The 20169-nt window shown below is 40.7% G+C and overlaps 2 protein-coding genes across 4 annotated transcripts in view; both read right to left on the bottom strand.

Annotated features, from left to right (window-relative positions):
* Positions 1-798: 798 nt before the first annotated feature.
* LOC100692885 (derlin-3) lies at positions 799-7602 on the bottom strand. Of its 2 annotated transcripts, none has more exons than XM_005451491.3 (7): positions 7416-7602; positions 5227-5289; positions 5064-5137; positions 4868-4961; positions 3480-3675; positions 3220-3310; positions 799-1767 (listed from the first exon to the last, which is right to left on the bottom strand). In XM_005451491.3, exons 1-7 carry the CDS (start codon positions 7539-7541, stop codon positions 1665-1667), a joined length of 747 nt encoding a protein of 248 aa, XP_005451548.1. In that variant the 5' UTR covers positions 7542-7602; the 3' UTR covers positions 799-1664. The 2 variants fall into 2 exon arrangements, with proteins under 2 accessions (XP_005451548.1, XP_003444573.2); XM_003444525.4 differs by having other exon boundaries at positions 5227-5292; positions 7416-7601.
* A 1067-nt stretch (positions 7603-8669) lies between these two features.
* The window catches only part of mmp11a (matrix metallopeptidase 11a), a 37388-nt gene continuing 25888 nt past the window's right edge, over positions 8670-20169 (bottom strand). The window contains exons 4-9 of one of the 2 annotated variants that reach the window (XR_002064143.2): positions 17935-18068; positions 15949-16241; positions 13347-13551; positions 12092-12349; positions 11285-11490; positions 8670-11248 (exon numbers count right to left, since the gene is read on the bottom strand). Coding sequence is in view for 1 of the 2 variants with exons in the window: in XM_005451490.3 (XP_005451547.1) it covers positions 11372-11490; positions 12092-12349; positions 13347-13551; positions 15949-16241; positions 17935-18068 (1009 nt within the window). In the remaining variant the exon portion in view is untranslated. Of the gene's footprint in view, positions 11491-12091; positions 12350-13346; positions 13552-15948; positions 16242-17934; positions 18069-20169 lie in introns of both variants that reach the window. The other variant, XM_005451490.3, reaches the window with a different exon arrangement.

The following is a 20169-nucleotide window of genomic DNA, read 5'->3' as shown; positions in this document are numbered from 1 at the left end:
GTTGTCGGGGTCCCACTGAGGCTTGTTGCTGTGTTGTTGTGCTAAGCAGTTTCCATTTTGTTCCCAGTGTTTGAGCCACAAAGGCGGTGGGTGAAAGTGCAGCGTGTGCAGGCGGCTTTCAGGCCGTCGGCAGTTCAGTGAGGCAGCAGCAGAAAAGCAGGGAGCAGAGTTACGGGTCAGTGCTGCTCCTTTCACTTCGTCCTCACCTGAGATTATACATCTGCTTAATAAAAGGGAAGCAGGAGGTGAAAAATTAAGATGTTTCACAGTTCAAATTACAGATTTACCAGGGGCCAGAACCAGCCTGCTCAAGGGTCTAACTCAGGGGTGTCAAACATAAAGCCCGGGGAACAGAATCGACTCGTCAAAGACGCCAATCTGGCCCACCGAGCGGCTTTGGAAAATGTGAAAGAACGCATAGATTTTGAACTTCTGGCTTTATTTAAAGTTTTACAGCTTTTCCTTGTATGGATTTGTTTTATCTGGTCTTAAAATGGAATGCGGCTATATGTGGCCTAAATGAGTGTGACACCCCTGATCTAGATCGTTTTAATTTTTGTTTAGCTCAAAAGATTTAACAATTCTCGACCATCCATTTTCTCCTCCTAGAAATCAGTTCAGGTGATGTTTAGAACATTAAACTTCCATGTAGGCACCAATGCAAGTTTTGTTTTGAAGCCTTTTGTCAATAAAGACTGGACATCAGTAAGAGATGTTGTCATTAAACAAGTTTGCTGAGTACGCTGGACTCAAAATCAGCTTTCCCAACTATAAGAAGAATAAAACCAAGATCAGAAATTCACTGAATTGGTATTTATTAGTAAAATAACAAAAACAAACTTTAAAAAGAATTATTGGCATTCTCCTAATTTATTTGCAGTAGTGTAACTGAATTTTTACTGCTTTTTTTTTTTTGTGTAATTGGTTCCATGTGTTTGTCTGTTAGCAGTCTCGTGTTCATCATATAGATACCAATAACGACGTGAGCTGAAGAAACCATATTGATTAATATATCATATGAAAGGGCACAGAGAGAGCTGTGCTACACACTTATTTTTTCAATATGACGCTTACAACGTCACAATGATGCTACAACAGCCTCATGCCATCATACTGTAAAAAAAAAACAGGCTGACATGAGTATGTTGGAATAAAAACTTCATGAAACAATGTTTCAGTATATCCCTCGCCCTTCGGGGGGAGTTGCGCTCTGGGTGCTCTTGTTTTATATTTGTGCTCACTTCTCCTTTTCCTGCATCATGTGTGGAGCAGACAGACAGCTGAGGTGAAATATTAACTGATGACAACGCGTTATGTTCCCATCAGTGTAAGAAAAATTTCCAAACAGTTGTGGCATTACTGTTGACCTTATTACAGCGTCCCTCTGACTGAGCTCGTCATCCGCATCATCTCACTCAACCAGTTTGCTGTGAAGTATAAAACCTGCACTTATACAGAGTGAAGCTGTTGGCGTAGCAAACTGTGGAGCCTCTGTCCATCCATAATTAAAAATTTTCAGCTTGTTCTTCCATTTCTGGTCCTTTTTTCTTGATAAGGCAAATGAAAGCTCTGTGGTTACAATATGCTGAACAAAGCTAAATATTCAGTCTATACAGCTTTACAGTCCCGTGGCAGTGTCTGACTTCTCACAGCTCTCTGGGCTCTCAGTTGTGTTGCTCCCCATTTGGCTGCAGGTCTCCATCCTGCTGCTGCTCCTCCAGGAGGGGACGGTAGTCTGGGTCCTCTGGCCGGTCAAACATGGCTCGTCTGTTAGGAGAGAACAAAACGACGCTTGTGTTAATTTTCACCTCATACCGTACCGTGCAAAACTCTTGAGTCACCTCACATTTCTTCATATTTGGATTCCAATGAGACAGACTTTCTTCTATTTTTTAAAGTGCTGTTGTTTAGTCCTTGTACCTGACCACCATTTTTTAAGGTTTCTCTTTGGTTTGCCAAGTCACTTAACAATGACCTGCTGAATTGTTCAAGCATAAAAAACTTAAGGCATGAACCATTGTTGTGTGTACATATAACCGACAACTTAAAAAAACCCAATTGTAAATGTTATCTTTAGGCATTTTGTTACTAGCAGCCGGTTACAAAAACACGTCATTTGTTCACATCTCTTTGACTGAAAATGCTGCAGTTTGGGAGGCATAAAACAGAGTTCACTAACAAGATGACTCCCAAAGAGCTATTAGCTGAAAACACATCTCAGCATGTTGTGCAGTGTGTCCATAAAAAAAATAAATCTGAGGACATTGTACAAGTGGAGGACAAAAGAAGAAGTGGATGAACAGTACCTAAAGTAATATATTTAAGGAATTGGAAAAAATACAGCAAAGACCTAAGACGGGATCTGAGAGATCTGATCCTTCAGTTGATCATTTTCTGTTCACTGAAGCCTCATCGGAAATGGTCTCAGTGGAAGAAGCAATTCTTAAGAATGGGAAACAGGGAGGAAAGTCAAAGATATGCCAAACTACACAAGAACTGCACTCTGTGTGTGTGTGTCTACATCCATCTGTAAAACATGGTGGAGGCTCTGTCAGGGTTTGGGCTGCATTTCAGCCAGTGGTGTTGGGAATTTTGTCAATAGTTCTGGAATCATGAATTCAGAAGTACTGTAGGATGTTGATCCGCCATGCAATACCATCTGGAAATGCATGTAATTGGCGGCAACCTAATTTTTTAGGATGGCAATGAACCCCAAAACACTGCCAGTGCAGTATAAGCATCCCTGGACAGAAAGAAAACACATAATGGAGCACTGTCAGTCATGGTTTGGCCTCCTGAGAACCCGAACCTCAACACTGAAGCAGTGTGGGATCATTTTGACAGAGAACACAACAGAAGGAAGAGATTTGGATGTCCTTCAACAACTATTCCTGAGGACTACTGAGAGAAATTAAAAGAGAGCTGCCCCACAGAGTTCAGACTGTCGTAGAATAAAGGTGGTCATTCCAAATACTGCCTTTCAAGCTTGTTATAATTGTACAAACACTGTTGGCTTATGTACTGTATTTCCATGTATGTTTGCACGTTTCAATAAATTGCTGCACCAATTTCCCATTTTCCTAGCAAAATATAAAAGGTATATAGGTGGTATAACCAGTATTGAGACTGAGTTTTCAGACTGTGTGCCTCTGTTGGTCATCTCTCTAAGAAAACAGTTTCCACATGTTGGACTTCAGCTGAATAAACACTGGTTCTTACAGAAGTTCTGGAGTCATCAGCAGCTTCCTTCCTCCCGGCTGGTTTGGAAACACATCTTCAAGGAAATAGTACATGTGACCGACACTGATACCTGAGGAGAGAATAAAGTCAGAAACCCTAATTTCAAATAAACTATTGGACTGAATAAGGGGAAGAAGGAAGTTAGTCGGTTGTATAATTGGATGAGTCAGCTGGTCTTTTGCCAACCATTAATGTTAACTGGTGTTAAATGAATGAACAGGATTCGAGTTGACTCATACCAAGCAGGTCGACCACGATGGAGTTCCCGAGCAGCAATGAAAATCCCATGAGCACCCAGGGAAGAAACGGGGCCTGAAAGTTCAGGAGGCCGAAGAAGTTCATACGTATGAGCGGATGTCTTCTACTCCACACATACACCAGCATGATGATAAAGGCCTGACCCAGGAAGAAGATGTTGGCGAACAGACCGAACAGCTGCGGGACTTCAGGTTAAATAAAAACATTCACCTATTCATCAAGAGTCAAAGTTTAAGAGACCTTTTTCAAAGAACAGATTAACCTGAACTGTTGGAGCTTTAGTTTAAGAGTGAAAGCTATTTATTTGAAGAAACAGGGTTCTATACATCTATTAGTCAGACAGCATATTTCTGCCTTCAGAAATCTAAAATAAAAACCCTGATGTGTAAAGAACTGGAATATAACCCCACAGTAGCTGATTAAACTATAACAAAAAGAAGAAACAAGTTTTTCCATTTCATCTCTGCAGGTAGAGACAATGTTATTGTTTAAGATAAGATAAGATAAGATAAGATAACCTTTATTAGTCCCACACGTGGGAAATTTGTTATATATATATATATATATATATATATATTTGTTAATGAATGCTAAACCCTTCACAATAAAAGCCAAACTATGCCATTCCTGTCATTCCAGCCAACCATGTTACATGTTTAGAGCAGAATTAATCCTGCAGTTCAAACTCCCCATGAAACGCAGCATGACTGCATAAACCTGCACAATAACTGTTTAACAACCACCCAGAGACACGTCTGTGGTAAACCAACTCACAACAGTATCATTAACCTGGAATCTGAGCAAACTGCTGTGCATCATCAAAAAGAGGTGCACTCTATGTACAGCGGCTGACTTTACACGCTTGGAGCCTGCATACGTCTGCAGAAGTCTCTGATGGACATTTTTTTTCCAAGTAGTCCTCCCATTAAAAATGCATTTTTGTAAGCTGTACTTTAAAGATATGTGAAGATTTCTGATCAAAGTGGAAAGAAGTCTTAAATTATCTGTGGAAAATCTGGGAGCAGGATTTCACAACTAGTTTGGATGCCACGCAATCCAGGCAAATTACACAAGTCGACATACACTGGGACGTTCAGTGATAGAGAAGAGAGCTTGTGTTCAGCACTTTTGACTTTTTAAAATTAAAAATGCTTCCATGTGGGCTATTCCGTTAAAGATCACTGTGAGCATCATTCATAGCATTATCATGGTTTTAATCCTCTGGTTTTGACCAGGAACCTAAAAAGCACTTTTTAAAGTCAAAGGATCTGGGGCACTAATTATTCCAGATTTTCTTTATCTTATACCAAGCCATAGCTGTGGTTGTTTACCCATCACTCATTCTTCGCCTAAACATGTTAAAGGATACAGTGATCACGATCCCTCCAAACAGGAACATGAAAACAAAGTCCGCTGTCCTGCCCCGAAAACAGCCTTCCTCCAGCATCCGACAGTATCGATAGCTTACTTTCAGTTAAGGGCTCAGCTCTGCTGCAGATTTCACCCTAATGTGAGCTTCAATTTGGTAAACTTTCATATTTTTTCAGTGTTTGGCAAAAAGATACAGAAAGATGATGTTGAACACGAAACTAAATCCAAGAGAGCCGAAGAACAGGAAGCTGGTTATCAGGCGCCATATCTGAGAAAGACAGGGAAGAGGAGTGTAAAAGTGACGATATACCACAGAATCAGACTCAAAGTTTCAGTTACATAGTTGGTAAATGGTACCTGGTATCTCCTGATGATGAGCTCTGGGTTAAAGTAGAGCTGAAATGGGCTGATGAACTCAAGCTGCTAAAAAGTAAAATACAGCCTAAGATTAATTAATTCTGGGTAGCTTGTATGATATTTCGCTATAACTAACTGGAAGTTCACTTAAAAAGTCCTTGTTGTCGTTACCCTCTGCAGAATTGAAATAAAACCTTCACCACCACCAGGGGGCAGCATTTTACCACCAGGTGTGTTGAAATGTTTTTAGATCTTTGCTGCTCTTCTTTTATCTTTTGATAATTGTTCTATACCTGGATAAATAAAAGTTATAGTGACTCGTGGCATCACCTTGTGGTACAAACTGGTATAACACAATTATACCGAGACAGTATAGCATATTATACACAGCTACATTTCTCTTCAGCAGTTCACCTTCAACAGTCTTCTTCTGTCTTCGTCTTTCAGCTGCTCCCTTTAGGGGTCGTCCCAACGAATCATCTTCTTTCATCCTATCCTATCCGTAGCATCTGCTTCTGTCACGCTTACCCTCACGTCCCACTTCACGAAACCCATGGATCACTCATTACTGTAGTGCTCCTGTTTTCCTGGCAGCTCCATCTTCTCTGATTATATCCACTCTCCCTGCTCTGCACATGTCCAGCTTTGCCACCTGTCTTTTTCGTTCAAATCAGGCCTCACTGTCATCCTGTAAACCTTCCCTTTCACTCTTGCTGCTATCCTTCTTTCACAAATCACCCCTCACACTTGTTTCCACCCACTCCACCCTGTCTCCACTCTCTTCTTCACCTCTTTTGTGCACCATCCGTTGACCCCAGGTATTTAAACTCATCTACCTTCACTACCTCTACTCCTTGCAGCTTCACTGTTACACCCGTCTTCCTCTCATTCACACACATGTATTCTGTCTTGCTTCTGGTGACCTATGCTGCTGACCTCTCACTAAAGATCACAATGTCATCTGCAAACTTCACAGTTCTCACGGAGACTCCTGCCTGACCTCACCTGTCAGCCTGTCCATCAACGATGCAAAGAAGAAGGAGTTCAGAGCCGATCTCTAATGCCATCCCACTCCCACTTTGAACCCACCTGTCACTTCTACCCTCACATGCTTCTCAGTCACTCCTGACGTCCTCATGCAGTACCACAGGTCCTCTTTTGGCACCCTATCATACGCTTTGTCTAGATGCAAAAACTTACAATGAAGCTTCTACTGACCTTTTCAATACTGCTCCATAAAACACTCTCGAAGCAAACATGACATCTGTAATGTTCTTTCTCAGCCTGAAGCCAGACTACTACTCACTGATTGTCACCGCTCTCCTTGCCTAGCTTCTCTCTCCTTCCCATATCTTCATGGTGTGGCTCATCAGCTTTATCCCTCATAGACTACAGCTCTGCATATCACCCTTGTTCTTGAAAATCAGAAACAGTAAACTTCTACATTTCTGGTCAAAAAGTCCACTTCCTTCTCCCCTAGACACCCTCTCTTTACCTGCACAGGTATGTCATCTGGACCAAATATTTTTCCACTCTTCATAGGTACCTTCACTTCCTCATTACTAATCCTCTACCTATTTCATTCATCAGCTCCCCAGAGTACCAGCTCCATCTTCTCAGCACACTCCTTTCTCCACTCACATCCTAACCTGCTGCACATCCTTTCCAGCTCGATCTCTCTGCCTGGCCAATCAGTACAAGTCCTTCTCTCCTTCCTTAGTGTCCAGTGTCACACACACCTCACTGTAAGCCTTTTCCACCTCTCTCCTTGCTGTACACCTAGCCTCTCAGTACTCTTTCTCTGCCTTTCCTTTGAATACTTTCCTCGTTCCACCATTTTTACTGCTTTCATTGTGAAATTATTTACCAAATTCAGCGGTAACCATCAACTGATACTACAGTTACTTTCTATTACACGTGACTTGCTTTCACTTCATATCATATTAAATAACAAAGTACTTCAGATATAACCATGATCTCACTGATCTCACTGACACTTTCTACATGAGGAGGCTACAACTACATTCAACACTTGTATGCTAAAAGGTGCCTAACAATCACAGTTAAAATGTTGTAAGAGTCAAAGAATAACAACAGGCAACATCTCTGATTTAAACAGTTTGAGGACAAAACAGGTTTCCCCTCTGATCGGCAGATTGTAGGTTAGGGTTGAAGCATTTGTTTCTTACCACAGCAGCAGTGGTGAGGACACAGGCGGTCGTGTACGCTCGGGTCACCACAGGGATCTGAAAATACTCCTGAGTGAAGCTGTGAGCCATCCCTGCTGCTGCTGCTCCTGCCTCACTGTCAGCCATGATTTACTCCCTGAGTGAACAGCACAGGCCACGCCCCCTCCCACCACCTGACAATGGCATCCGCTCATCAATTAACACCATCCACCCCACCAACACAGCAAAGCGTTAGCACGTCTTCGCTTTGAAGACCAAAAATGCATTTTAAAATTTTTAACACAATTGCTTTGAGTGATTGATTTTATTAAGAAACTATCTTCAATATTTATTTATTTTTTAGTTAAAGTTTATGTTAACAGCTATACAAATTCCCGTACTGTAATATTAACAAGAGAATAATGTGGGACTGTTATCTAAACTGAAAGTGTGACTGGTAGTTTTCTTTATAATGACACGAATATCTCTCTAAAGATTTCAAAAAAACATATTTTCCAGTTTTACAATTAAAAGACTAAAGTTAAAAAGTTTAAACGGGTCTGTAATATTATAATAAAATTCAGTAATATTTCTGTTTTTATCTACAGTATATTTTAATACTGTAGATAAAAACTTTTTATTTATTTTTATTCTTAAGCCATTCATGACAGATCTGTCTGACAATCTTAAATAAGTGTTACATAATCCATAACTGTACCTGGAAATGTCGACAAATTCTGGACATTTTTTCAGCAGCTCTGGTCTTTAACTTTAAATAACTCTATATAAAAGCATACGTGACCATCAGGGAAAGCTCAGGTGAATAATTTAATGGCATTCTGTGTTGTGCAACAAACTCGCACTGTACACTGAGAATGAAGTGACAATAAAAAAGGTCTGCAATCCACATCATGCTTTATTCCTGGCAAACAGACAGGTATTAGAGTTTGGCTTTCCCCACCCTGCCAGCATAATTTCTAATGTTTGTTGTACTTTTCCAGATGGAGTTTCACTGGAGTGATGTAAGATCCCTGACTTGTAGAGAAGGCCCATTAGCTCACTGCTTCAAACAAACTCCTGCAATATTATTTAAAATCCTTGCGAGGAGTTTTTAAGGCTTGCGTAAACACAAAATGTCAGGCTGAGTTACGGGTTAACCTTTGCAATCAAAACTGTAATTACTTTTACAGAAATATATCTTACAGAATGCGATAGTATGTGAATTTCTGTTTTAAAGTGTCTGCATCAGTTTCTGATTTTGAATCTCTCCAGAGCCAGACTGATAAAAAGGTTATGAATTTATTTCAGTAACTTAGAAAAAACAGGAAACAATACGCAGGTCATACAGTTCAATGAACAGGGTAAAGGCTACAAAAGATTAAAAACAATATTAAAGACATGTATATACAGGAACATTTTCCTAAGCTGTTTGTGTATAAATATGTTTGAAAGCAGAGTTCACGGGTTGCAGAAATGATTCAAACAACAATGAGAGCTGTTAAAACTCGTCAGTGTCCTGCACTGAGCCTTCAAGCGCTGCATCGGGGACGCAGCAGAGCGGTCGTCAGAGGAAGTGATGGCGCAATGGTTCTCAACCTGGGGGGCGCTGACCTACAGAGGAGTCACAACCAGAGTTTTTCATGTCCTTGAATTACTTTTACTTTCCGGCAGTGATGGAAAGTATTTTCTTTACAGTTTTATGTTAAATATTTAAAATTTTGACTTCGAGTTGATCCTTGAACACTTTTGCATATTTATTATTTCAGATTGCACCAATATAGTATTTGAACTCTGGTACAGATGAAACCAAATTTAACTTTCTTATTGCTGCAACAACATTTTCAGCTCAAATTTAGTTTTAAAGTCAATTTTTTTTAAAAAATGTTTTATTACCAGGTTGATCTCCACAGCAGCTGCTATCCCCAAACCTCTTACTAATGAAACAGAAAAGAGCACCATGTTACAGATGGTGACGCAATGACTTCAAAGATGGCACAAAGAGTGACCATAGTCTCTGAGGTGGTTGACAGTGTTGCACTCTAGATGGCGCCCTGCAGCTTTTCCTGCAACAGGTGGCTGCACGCTGAGCAAGTGAGAGCTTCACACCATCGTGGTAGAAGAGTGACATCAAAACATGATGTGCAGCAATGGCATTCGCTTTTCTTCTGCCTTTTTTTAAGACCTTGCACTGTATAATCTAAATATTTACTAATGCCAGGAAGAAAAGTATCTGAAACCTCTTGTCCAAATATAAAAAGTAAAGGCAAAACCTCCTCGTCTCAAACAGCAGTGGAGCGGACACTGATGAAACGTTGCTGGTGTTACGTGTTCTGACCCAGAGGAGGAGCTGGGTTTCTTATATTTATTCAGTGACTCACACCTGAGTTAGCTTAAGACCTCTGAGCAAACTTTAAGGAAGAACATACATGTTATTTACGGCCACTGTCTGAAAGTGACCAACCAAAACTAACTGTCACATCATGGCTACCTTTGGTTGTGGCTAGCTTCACCTCTAGCAAGGCTGACATGAAAAAAGCTGTAGGAGGTGCATCGGTATGTGGTTTCAATCTGTCAAAGTAAGCAAACTGAGTGGTTACAGTGTTACTTTTTGATTCTTCATTCTTTGGCTTGTTTCATTCATTTTTCTGTATCTAATTTTATCTAAATTTTCTGTGGGTGTATGGAAAAGAATTTAAATAGGAGCTTGAAACATTACAAACTTAGACTGCTATAATCTTGGAAGTTTCTGGTTTTCGTATGGATAAAAAGTTTAAATTAGATAAAGTGCAAAGGAAACGTGGCATAAATCGTCATGACTCACGTGTCTGAAAACATGAGCTCTGAAAAGAACAACTGAATAATGCATGAATAAAATATTATGGTAATGCTATCTGCACTATATTTTTGGTATCTAACAGCAATGAATGTTTGGCACAGATGTTCTTTGGTTCTGGTTTGGGCCAGCAGTGATGGTGAATCTGGCCAGATGTGGCCCAAACCAAATCTGTGTCCTATCTGAGACACATCTGGCCCACACTGCATTTGCCATAACTGCCAAATGTCTCTCACATCTGGGTGTGTTTTGATCATAGGCTGTATATAAGAGATGCACATAAAGCTAGATCAAATACAATTTTAACCTAATGAGTTTATGGCCTCATTCGCCAAATTAAAGCCATACAGAATACAACATGGGGTATAAATTACACTTTTCCCTGCAGTCATAAAGGACGATAAATGTTCACGCTTGTGAGATTGTGTAACATTGCGTTCTTTTGAGAAATGCTCAGCTCGAGGCTTCACAATGGGACTAACCTGTGGGCTGTCCATCTTTTTATACATTTGGTGGTTTTGAATTATGGTTAATGGGAGTCAGGTTGGCAGGAAAATCAACTACATGTGCAATCATGTCTGTAAAAAAGGGAAGCATAGCTGAAATTGTTGCTCGCTGACATTCCTGCTGAGTGGCTCCTGGGTTACATCGTTCAAACAAAACTCTGACTGCCACCTACAGCAGCTCATGTACAAAGTTTGATGTCGCTCTTCAGACCCTCATAGGGTTAGCAGAAGTCCATCCATGATGAAAACACAGACTACGGGTACTAAGTAGGACAGTCTGCGGACCAAAATCTCACTTTTCGGCTCAGAGAAAGGAGGTGAGAAGTGTGCAGTTCACAGCACACATCGTTAGACAAGGGCCCAGAACTCAGCCTTACTGTGACAAAAATGTGCAAAATAAATATGAGTATAGCTGCACAGGAGGTGCCAAGTCTGAGGGAATACAACTTGGTTTTCCTGAGAAGAAGGTGTACTTGATCTGTGTATCAATAAATGAAAGATAAACAGATTCAAAGGAGACGCTTTCATCTCCTTTGAATCTTTCTCCAAAGATAAAAATGTCTTTGCTCCAAAAAAACCAAACAGACAAAAAAGAGACTCCTCTCCATTGCAAAAAAAAAAGATCCTCAGGTTCAGAATCACACGTTTCTGCAGCCGAAGAAATCCACGCCGACGTAGCGAGGGTAGCCCTCCAAAGAGTTCATGTTAACAGGGTCAAATTTCCAGTACTGCCGTCCTTGGATGAAGTGAGCGTAGCCTGAAACACAGAGAGCACGAACAAAACATTTTTTTATCAGCACCGCTGCGAATGTGCCCGCGTTGGCCCAACAGCTGTTCGCTCTTGGCCAGATGTCAGATAAGCAAGTGAAAACCTGAAGCAGCAGAACAAGGAAAACAAGCAGCGTGCAGAGCAAAACATCCACAGCAACACATGCAGCAGCGCTTTAATGATAACTGGGTCATTCATAAATGACATGTTGAAGATAAAATGATCCTTGTTGTGTGCGTGTACAGTCACACTTACAGCCTCTCTCACTCTCTCCATGCACTTGTGTTTTTAGTTTGATTTGCTTGAAATCAAAAGGAATCATTTTAAACTGATGGCGCTCGTGAAACATGAAACCTCACTGCGGCGTGATTCCGAATCAGATTATCTTAATGCTGAAAATCATTGTTTTTGGCAAAGCTGACAAGCTGTTTAAACCACTGCTGGGTTATTTTTAAAACTTGCTAAACTTGTCAAGTATTTTAAACTATTTATTATCATATTTATAGCATGGTAATGTTCCTGGGTCTCAATTCAACAACCACATGTAGCGCTCCAAATGTTATTTTATTTCAGAGACACGCGCACGTACCGTAGATGTCTTGGAAAGCGGCGTCCACGACGTTGGGGATACCGATCCAGTCCTGCATGTTGCGCGGGGCAGACTCGACTCGGTTGTCCTGGGGGCTGAACCTCCAGTAGTTGCCTGACTTGAAGAAGTAGGTGTTGTAGTTGGGGTCCTGGCCCCAGCGCAGTGCTGCCTGGATCCCAGACTCGTACAGGCCCAAATTCCTGATGGACTCCGGCCCCCTGATCCGCCTCTCAGCATCAAACACCCAGTAGTTTGCACCTGCACAGACAGTGGGCTCCAATTAATACGTGTCATTCAAATTACTGTAAGTGATATTGATAATGGAATTACTAAATTCTTATAAATTGTCATCTGTCTAAGAATGGAGTCTTAGAAAAATGCTCCACTGTTTCAAAGTACAATCCATACCTGTCTTAAATATCATTTTGTTTTACAGTTCTTGAGTTATATTGTGGTTTTAAGCTGCAGAAGCTTACAGATGACCTCTTTTACTACCAAACAGACGTGAGACGTAATCTCTCTCTAACTGAATCATGGTGGATAAATTGAGGTGCTAATGTTTTCCACTCCAACCAGGATTACATTCTTCTATCTACTTTTTAAATTATTTAGTATTTCTATATAATAAGATGACTTGTAATTAATGTATGTTTGTTAACGTGAATTCTGTACAAATGCTGAGCTAACCGTAGCTGGAATGAAGCTGAAATGTGTCAAGTTGACTAAGATGCTTCGCCATCTTGTGGTCCAGTGTGGTATTACATGAGAGTACTGCCTGGCCTTATTTCAACTTCATTTGATATTTCTTAAACGCATCTTGAACATGACTTCAGACCTGTTGTTTCTTCCATTGATAGGTTAAGTTAACTTTAGTAGGCATTAAATGTTTTTAAAAAAAGGATGTCAGCAGACTTTTTGACTGGCCCGTCCATAAAGCAGACGCTGATCAAGCAGCTGACGTTTGTCAAGATAAAAGCAACAGTTATTTTATTTAGCTATACGTATAATTACTTCACTTAAAAACAGCTTTTACAGTGTTTCTGGGAGTCTATGGTGGTTTGCAGCGTGTGCGTACACTTGACTGCAGCAACATCGCAGACCCATGTTAATTAACATTTTTACATCTATTTAAACAGGCCCATACATGGGTAGAATGCTTTACTTCTGTGTTTCTGTACAATTATCGTTCCCCTGAACTGCGCTTACATAAAACCATAAACCACTTAACGGCAGCTCAAATGTCTTTACTGCTCACCTTGAAAGAACCAAATATTCCCTGACTTGTCTTCAAAGGCGGCGTCGATGTTGTTGGGAATCCCCCTCCAGTGACGGGACGCCAGCGCCGGGTAACCGCTTTCCAGATGCCCGTCCCTGATCCTCCAAACGTAGCCCGACTTAAAGAAGAACAGCTCCCCTCGGATCATAGATACGGCATCAAAGTTTGTCCTGCAGGCATCGGGCTGGAAAAAAGACAGATCGAATGATCATTTCTACGTGCAATCATCTGCTTAAATGTAACGTTTCCAATAAGTGAGATTTATGCTGCACATAATGAAGTGTTAAGGAGCCGTTTTATTGTCTGAAAAGACGCCAGAATACTGTAAGTAAAGTGGGCCTTTGTGCTTCGTAAGGCTGAAGACTACTTTTATTCCCACAAACGATCACAGGGAATTTCAGGGATTTTCAGTATAAGTGAAAATCCTCTCAGTTACAAATTTTACACAAAGACGTGACGTGAAGAGGAAACAATTCCCGGTCTTCGCCTGAGAGAAACTCTCACGAGACTAAAAGATTACTTTTGTGTTTGACCCCCATTTATCATGTATGGTTGATGAAAGAAAACACTCATGTCTAATGTGGTATCGTTTCAAAGACATGCACTGTCAGACTGGCATGCAGCCTTGAAATATATTTTGCAACATAAGCGTCTCCTGACCGCACAAATCGATGCCATTCACAGGATGAGGCTTGTTGAAAAATCCCATAAAACTCAACCGAGCTCCATTGTTTTCCCAAAACAAGCCATATGTCCCATTAAAAACACACATGTAGGTTATCCGCTGGAACTCCCTAATGCAGACTGAGCCCCTAAATATACAGTATGTCTAAAAATAAAAAAGCACAACAATGTGATTGGTTAGTGGTTGATTAGGTGGTCGTGGAACAACAGTAATTATACTGTTGTTGGAACAATACCAACACAAAGAAATCAGATATGCTCTTTAAATAGTCAAGAGGTGCCACTGTGTATATACCCCAAATAATTCATTGGTTGATACACTGAATATTTTGTCCATATAGCGATAATTTATCAGACTTCTACAGCTTAGCAAGCTAATACATTTTATTAAGAAGCTAATTAATCAGTGGCAGCATGTAAAAGTTTTAACAAAGCATTCATGAACGTAAGTCTCAGTTATACACTGTCATGATGTCATGATCGTTTGCTGTTTTGTTTTGTTGTTTGGCAGCTTTCCATCCTTTGTAACTTGATTAGACTCACCTGTGTTCTATTAGTCACTTTCTACTTTATTTTGAAATCTCTATTTGTCTTAAACTATACCTTTGTTCTTCTTGGGCCACACCTGTGTTCAATTACCCAATCGCCCTCCTCAGTATATGAACCTATGTTTACCTTCCAACTGGCCAAATCATTTCATCGTCTTTGCGGTGCTGCTTGCGTCTTTTTGTTCATTCTTCCTTGCATTCATAGTCGTTTTCTTGTGTGTGACCTCTGGATTGTTTCATGCTTTTTGCCTGTAGCTCATTAGCGCTTGCCATGCTGTCAGATTCTACTGGAAACACTGACTCTGAGTTTTAAAACAAGAAAAAACACCTTTGACTTTGGTGAAGAGGTGAAGACTGAGAATAAGACAGTTGACTGAAGCTCCACAACCTGTGTTTAACAGTAAAACTGTGACTCTGTGTCAAAGCTCACCTGGCCCAGTTGGGTCCTGACCGGGCATCCCTCAGTGTAATGAATAATTCAATATGACTCAATTCATTCGTTTTATCCATATAGCACCAAATTACAACAGCAGTCACCTCACGGCGCTTTAAAGTCTAAAGTAAAGTGTTCCTGACACAGAGAAGGCTAAACTCCCTTTAATCACCAATCAGTAACTGATTGATAATTATTGTGCCACATGCATAAATGTGCGTGACTCTCTCACTTTTGGATACATACGCTATGAAAGTGCATGCATTTAATAAACAGTCGGAAACAACACGTCAGCTCCAGTTTAAGTCTTATCAAAGCAGGATCAGCTGTGTTTACTGAGGAATCTGATTAATAAGCTCTTGCAGTCAGATTGTCAGACATGTAAACCTTGTTTTTTTTGCTTTCTCCTATGTTTAAGCTCCGGAAATTCCTTTTTAAGGCCAATCCTTATAAGGTGTAAGATTTGTTTGGGCGGTGTGAGAATGAATGCAAAAGTGTGTTTCATAAACCAGAAACGTGACTATCAGCAACCCTGATTATCTTGAAAACAATAATATGTTTAGGCTAACATGATCCTGTTTAGGTAAACTTTAACTTGTTTAGGCTAACGTTGTCCTGTTTAGAAAAACCATTATCTTGTTATAGCTCTTGTTTTGGAAACTATTCAACTGTTTATTAAATTGAATGACAACTAATTTGAGTTGTACAGCAGAAATATAATAGAGTCAAAATATAGTATATTCAGATATAATATATGCAAATAATGAAATCCTAACAAAAGCTGTATCCTCTGGGTACCACGAATGCCTGCATAAAGCTTCAGGGTAAAGGTTTACTTCACACCCAGTTAGCGAACCTCTCGTGTAGATTTAGGTGATTTTCATGATTCTGTGATTGTTGCATCAGTTTCACTTACTCCAGTAGGGAAGATCTCGTTGCTCTCAGTAGTAGTAGTGGTGGTGGTGCTGGTGGTGGTTGTAGTGGTAGTTGTGGTAGTGGTTGTGGTGGCGGTTGTGGTTTGGGGTTCGGGGGCTTGAACTATCCGAGATCCGTACAGGTGTTGGATGCCCCACTTGTCATCATTGCTTATTCTGGGTGGAAAGTCGGCGAAGAAGTAGTGTGGGGACATGATGGCTCCCTTCGTACGGGTGTGCTGCAGGCCCAGGACGTGCCCAAACTCATGGGCGGCAACCTGGAGAAGGTCCATGCCTGCAGGGTGGAAGGATGGAGGGGCACACCTGGTTCAAACAAAGTCTGAAGATAGTTTTGTTTGTTTTGACCTGCTTGCATGGTGGGGATTTTGCTACCTAAGCCCATCCAGTGCCAACGCTCCTGAACGAGTCATAAAAAGTACCTCTCCCTACTGACTCATATCTACTCTCAGCCACACATTTCACCGACACACAGACGTTATCAGTGCTGCAGCAGTGCGCGGTAATAAGGAATTCGATTTGAATCTGGAGTTTCTGCACGGAGTGTGCATTTGCTCCCAGTGCACGAGTTTCTTTCAGGTACTCTCTGGACGATTCAGCGACATACTTCTTACTGGCAATATTAAATTAGCTGCAAAGTGTGACAAAAGCACTCTATGAATGTATAGCTTCAAGAAAACATGATTGAAAAAGTGACGTTGTCTCCCCAGGCAAAGCTGGTCACAACAAAAACAGCACTAACACTAGACGCACAGATGTTATTGATGATGTTTCCAGTGCAAACACATTTAAGTATTTATAAATACTGCCTCATTAGTGGTACAGTAAACTTATTTTCTGGCCTGTCACAAACATTGCGTTTAAGAAACTGACAGCAACATGGACTATTTTTTGTGAGTTTCTTACTTTTCTCATATAAAAGTATGCCTTGCTTTGTTTTGGTCTTAGCAATAAAACTATGATCTAAAAAACTGCAGTACAAAAGTTTAGATATACGTCAGTTCAGTCCATACATTAAAGTACTGTACCTGACAACTTACATGGAAGCTGCTGGCAACTAATTTATAATTTGATTAAACAAGAGAAAAAAAATGTCTGTTAGTCTGAAAGTCATCCATCCATCCATCCTCAGCTGCTTATCTTATCTTAGTGTCACAGGGAACTTCCCTCCCCTGGGCATGTCATCCAGCTCTTCTGAAAGGAGGCTACAAGCTACCTCATGCAGCACGTAGCAGATGCCCTCATTTGCTCATTTCTGCTGCTATTTGCAAACTCATTCCCTCTGTCACAACCCAAAGTGAGGCCAGAAACTTAAATCAACCATAAAGTTACAATTCTACTTTCATGTTCATCTGTCTTTACCGTTAGACCATCTATATCATTGTAAATGTTGCACAACCCTCTCCATCAGTCTCTTGCACTCTTTCTTGCCCTCTCGGGACACTTCTTCCAACTTGTTCTCTAGCCAGAGTACATACACCATCCTTTTCAGACTGAGAACCATGGCTTCACACTTTACCAAATTCTCAATCAAGGTTCTTCACACCTGACTTCAAGCTGCCCAACAGAACCACATCATCTGCATAAAATAAAGACAAAATCCTCTAACCTGACACCCTCTGTCGCTTTGCTGTGCCCAATAATTCTGTCAGTAAAAATTATGAACTAAATCATCGGTATGAATTATTGCTAGCAATGAAAACCAAGCTCCTGTTACGGTATACAGGGATCAAACACCCATAACAATAGGCTGGATATTCCTGAGAGCCACAGGTGAATGCCTTCTGCAATTCCACAAAACATGGCAGGATATTTACTGAAACAAAAGTTCTGCTGGAAAACAAGTGACAGTGACAGCGGCAGACAATGGAGATATTCAGACAGTAATTACAGCTCTTGTAATTCTATTCATTTCACAGTTTTTATGCACAGCTTCCAGCAATAAAAAATAAACTCAGCCATCCACTCACCCATGTGGTTTCCGAGTGTCCATGACTCATCAGCGTCAAAGTGAATTTCACCTTGTCGGTGTGTTTTGGGGAAGAAAGCGTGAGCAAGAATGCCACCCCGGCCATCGAAGGGAAGGTTGTCTCCATGCCATAACCTGCAGGTTTTTATAAAACAAACACTCTGATGAGCAATAAAGGCACTGAGGGAGGATTTAACAGCAGAAACCTTTTAACAGCTTTACAGACAAAAGATTCTAAACATTCATCTGTCAGCTTCAGCTTTAAGGGAGGATTCAACACTAGCAGAAAGAATAAGCACTTTTAGAAGAGTTAACAATGTACTGCTCGTCTCTTCTTTTGCTTGTTGTCCCTCAGTGTTGTGTGTTCCCCTGCTCCTAGTTCCCTGTAGTTCCCTATATCCTTTAATGTGTGCATTCTAGTGGTGCAATGGATCACTGTTAATCCGTGATCTGAACCGATCCCACTCCACGGTTCGGCACGCACGTGATCCGAAGATTTGAAAAAGAAAATAAAAGTGTGTGTATGGTGCACATGGTCAGTCTGTCAAGCGATAGTTATGGCCAGCGCTAGCGGTCCAAGTGGAGGAGCAGAGGAGTTCGCGGCATTTAAGCAGCCCTTTGCTGCCCAATCCGACCGGGCTAAAACTATTGAGGTGTTTATGGCTGCAGACATGAGGCCATATTCTGTCGTGCAAAACAAGGGGGTTAAACTATGATGCACGTGCTTGAGCCACGCTATGACATCCCGTTGTGTGTCCACTTCGGTGACAAGATCGTCTCAAGCATGTATGAGCAGGACAAGTCTAAAGTTATGCCTGAACTATCCCAGGCATCTTCTGTTGCTCTAACTACAGATGGGTGGACCTCCAGGGCAACAAAAAGCTACGTGACCGTGACAGATACAAAGCCCTGTACTGCACCTTAATTTGTTTTTATATAATTGCGTGGAATGAGTCTTGAGTTGAATGTTTTTTAATGGGCAAAAAATACTTAAATAAATAAGTGAGTTAAATTTTTCTTGTCATCAGCCGTGATCCGTTGCACCACTAGTGCATTCCCTGGTTTGTGGTTAACTTTAGGATTACCTTTTGAACGTTCTTATTTTGCAATAAATGTTACAGGTATCTCCGCTTTCATGGAGGAGATAACGTTCTCAGATTCTTTGACTTTTCTCGAAGCCTCTTCACCCTTTCTCTCCTTTTGTTTTTGTATTAAAGCGTCAGAAGAAGCCACAAATCAGGGGAGAATCGCAGCTGTATTGCTTCTATTTGAGTTGCCCAATTAATACCTTTGGATAGACTTTGTGCTTAGTCTAAACCAAGTAGCAAATTCAGCAGCAGCTCTAACAGCCACTTGAGGCTGTCTACAGCAGTTAGACAATCTCCATAAACTTCCATTTTAAAATGCCCAAATCAATACCACGAATAAACATGTTTGTAGAATGACACAGCAATGATTATGGCCTCTATGGACTGTAACTGTATATAGAAGTAAATCTTTTTTCAAACTCATCCATTTGGATACCTGTAAGACTTTAGGGTTGTGTGGTGGAGCTGGAGCCTATCCCAGCAGCCACAGGATGAGAGTGATGCAATCCCACGCATCATAAAAAAATTTCTATCCATGATAGAGCCGGTATCTGTGTGGCACGAGGGATCACTAAATGGTTTGCTGATGATGAACATTTGAGGAAAATGAACCATATGTTTTGGTCTTTGTAGTCATAAATGAACAACAATGGGACGTTTTGGATTAATGTGTGACCTCACTCTCCATCACTATTAACGCAAGAAAAAATGAGGGAAGAAAGTTAATCAACCCTCCCGAAGTGCTCATAGACCTGAATTATTGAGCACCTGGTGGCCTTAAAGGTTTCTGGGGCATTTAATGCTGGTTTTTCCTTTAACTTATCGTTCATCTGTAGTTGGTTCTATAAGAATAGATAAAAGCAATTCAAAACCAAAAACACAACCTGATTCAAAAGAGGAAAAACATAAAAATCGCTCCACTGATAAACAATCAAAGCTTCACAAAAGAATTTACGTAATTCCAATGATGACACAGATCCCCCACAAAAGTCCAGTTTTTTATCTCTGGTATAATCTGCTTGTCTTTTCTTGCTCTGTAATCTCGTGTTTTCATCTTTGTGACTCTGGAAATCCCTCTGTAGCAAAGATCTTTGTCTCGAGTTCAAAATGATCTATGCTGGATCTAACTCACAACTACAACTACAATT

This window comes from Oreochromis niloticus, linkage group LG12 (genome assembly GCF_001858045.2).
Source record: "Oreochromis niloticus isolate F11D_XX linkage group LG12, O_niloticus_UMD_NMBU, whole genome shotgun sequence".
Classification (NCBI taxonomy): Eukaryota; Metazoa; Chordata; class Actinopteri; order Cichliformes; family Cichlidae; genus Oreochromis; species Oreochromis niloticus.
Note: the sequence above shows the minus strand (reverse complement) of the source record. Positions and strands in the feature narration are given on the sequence as shown.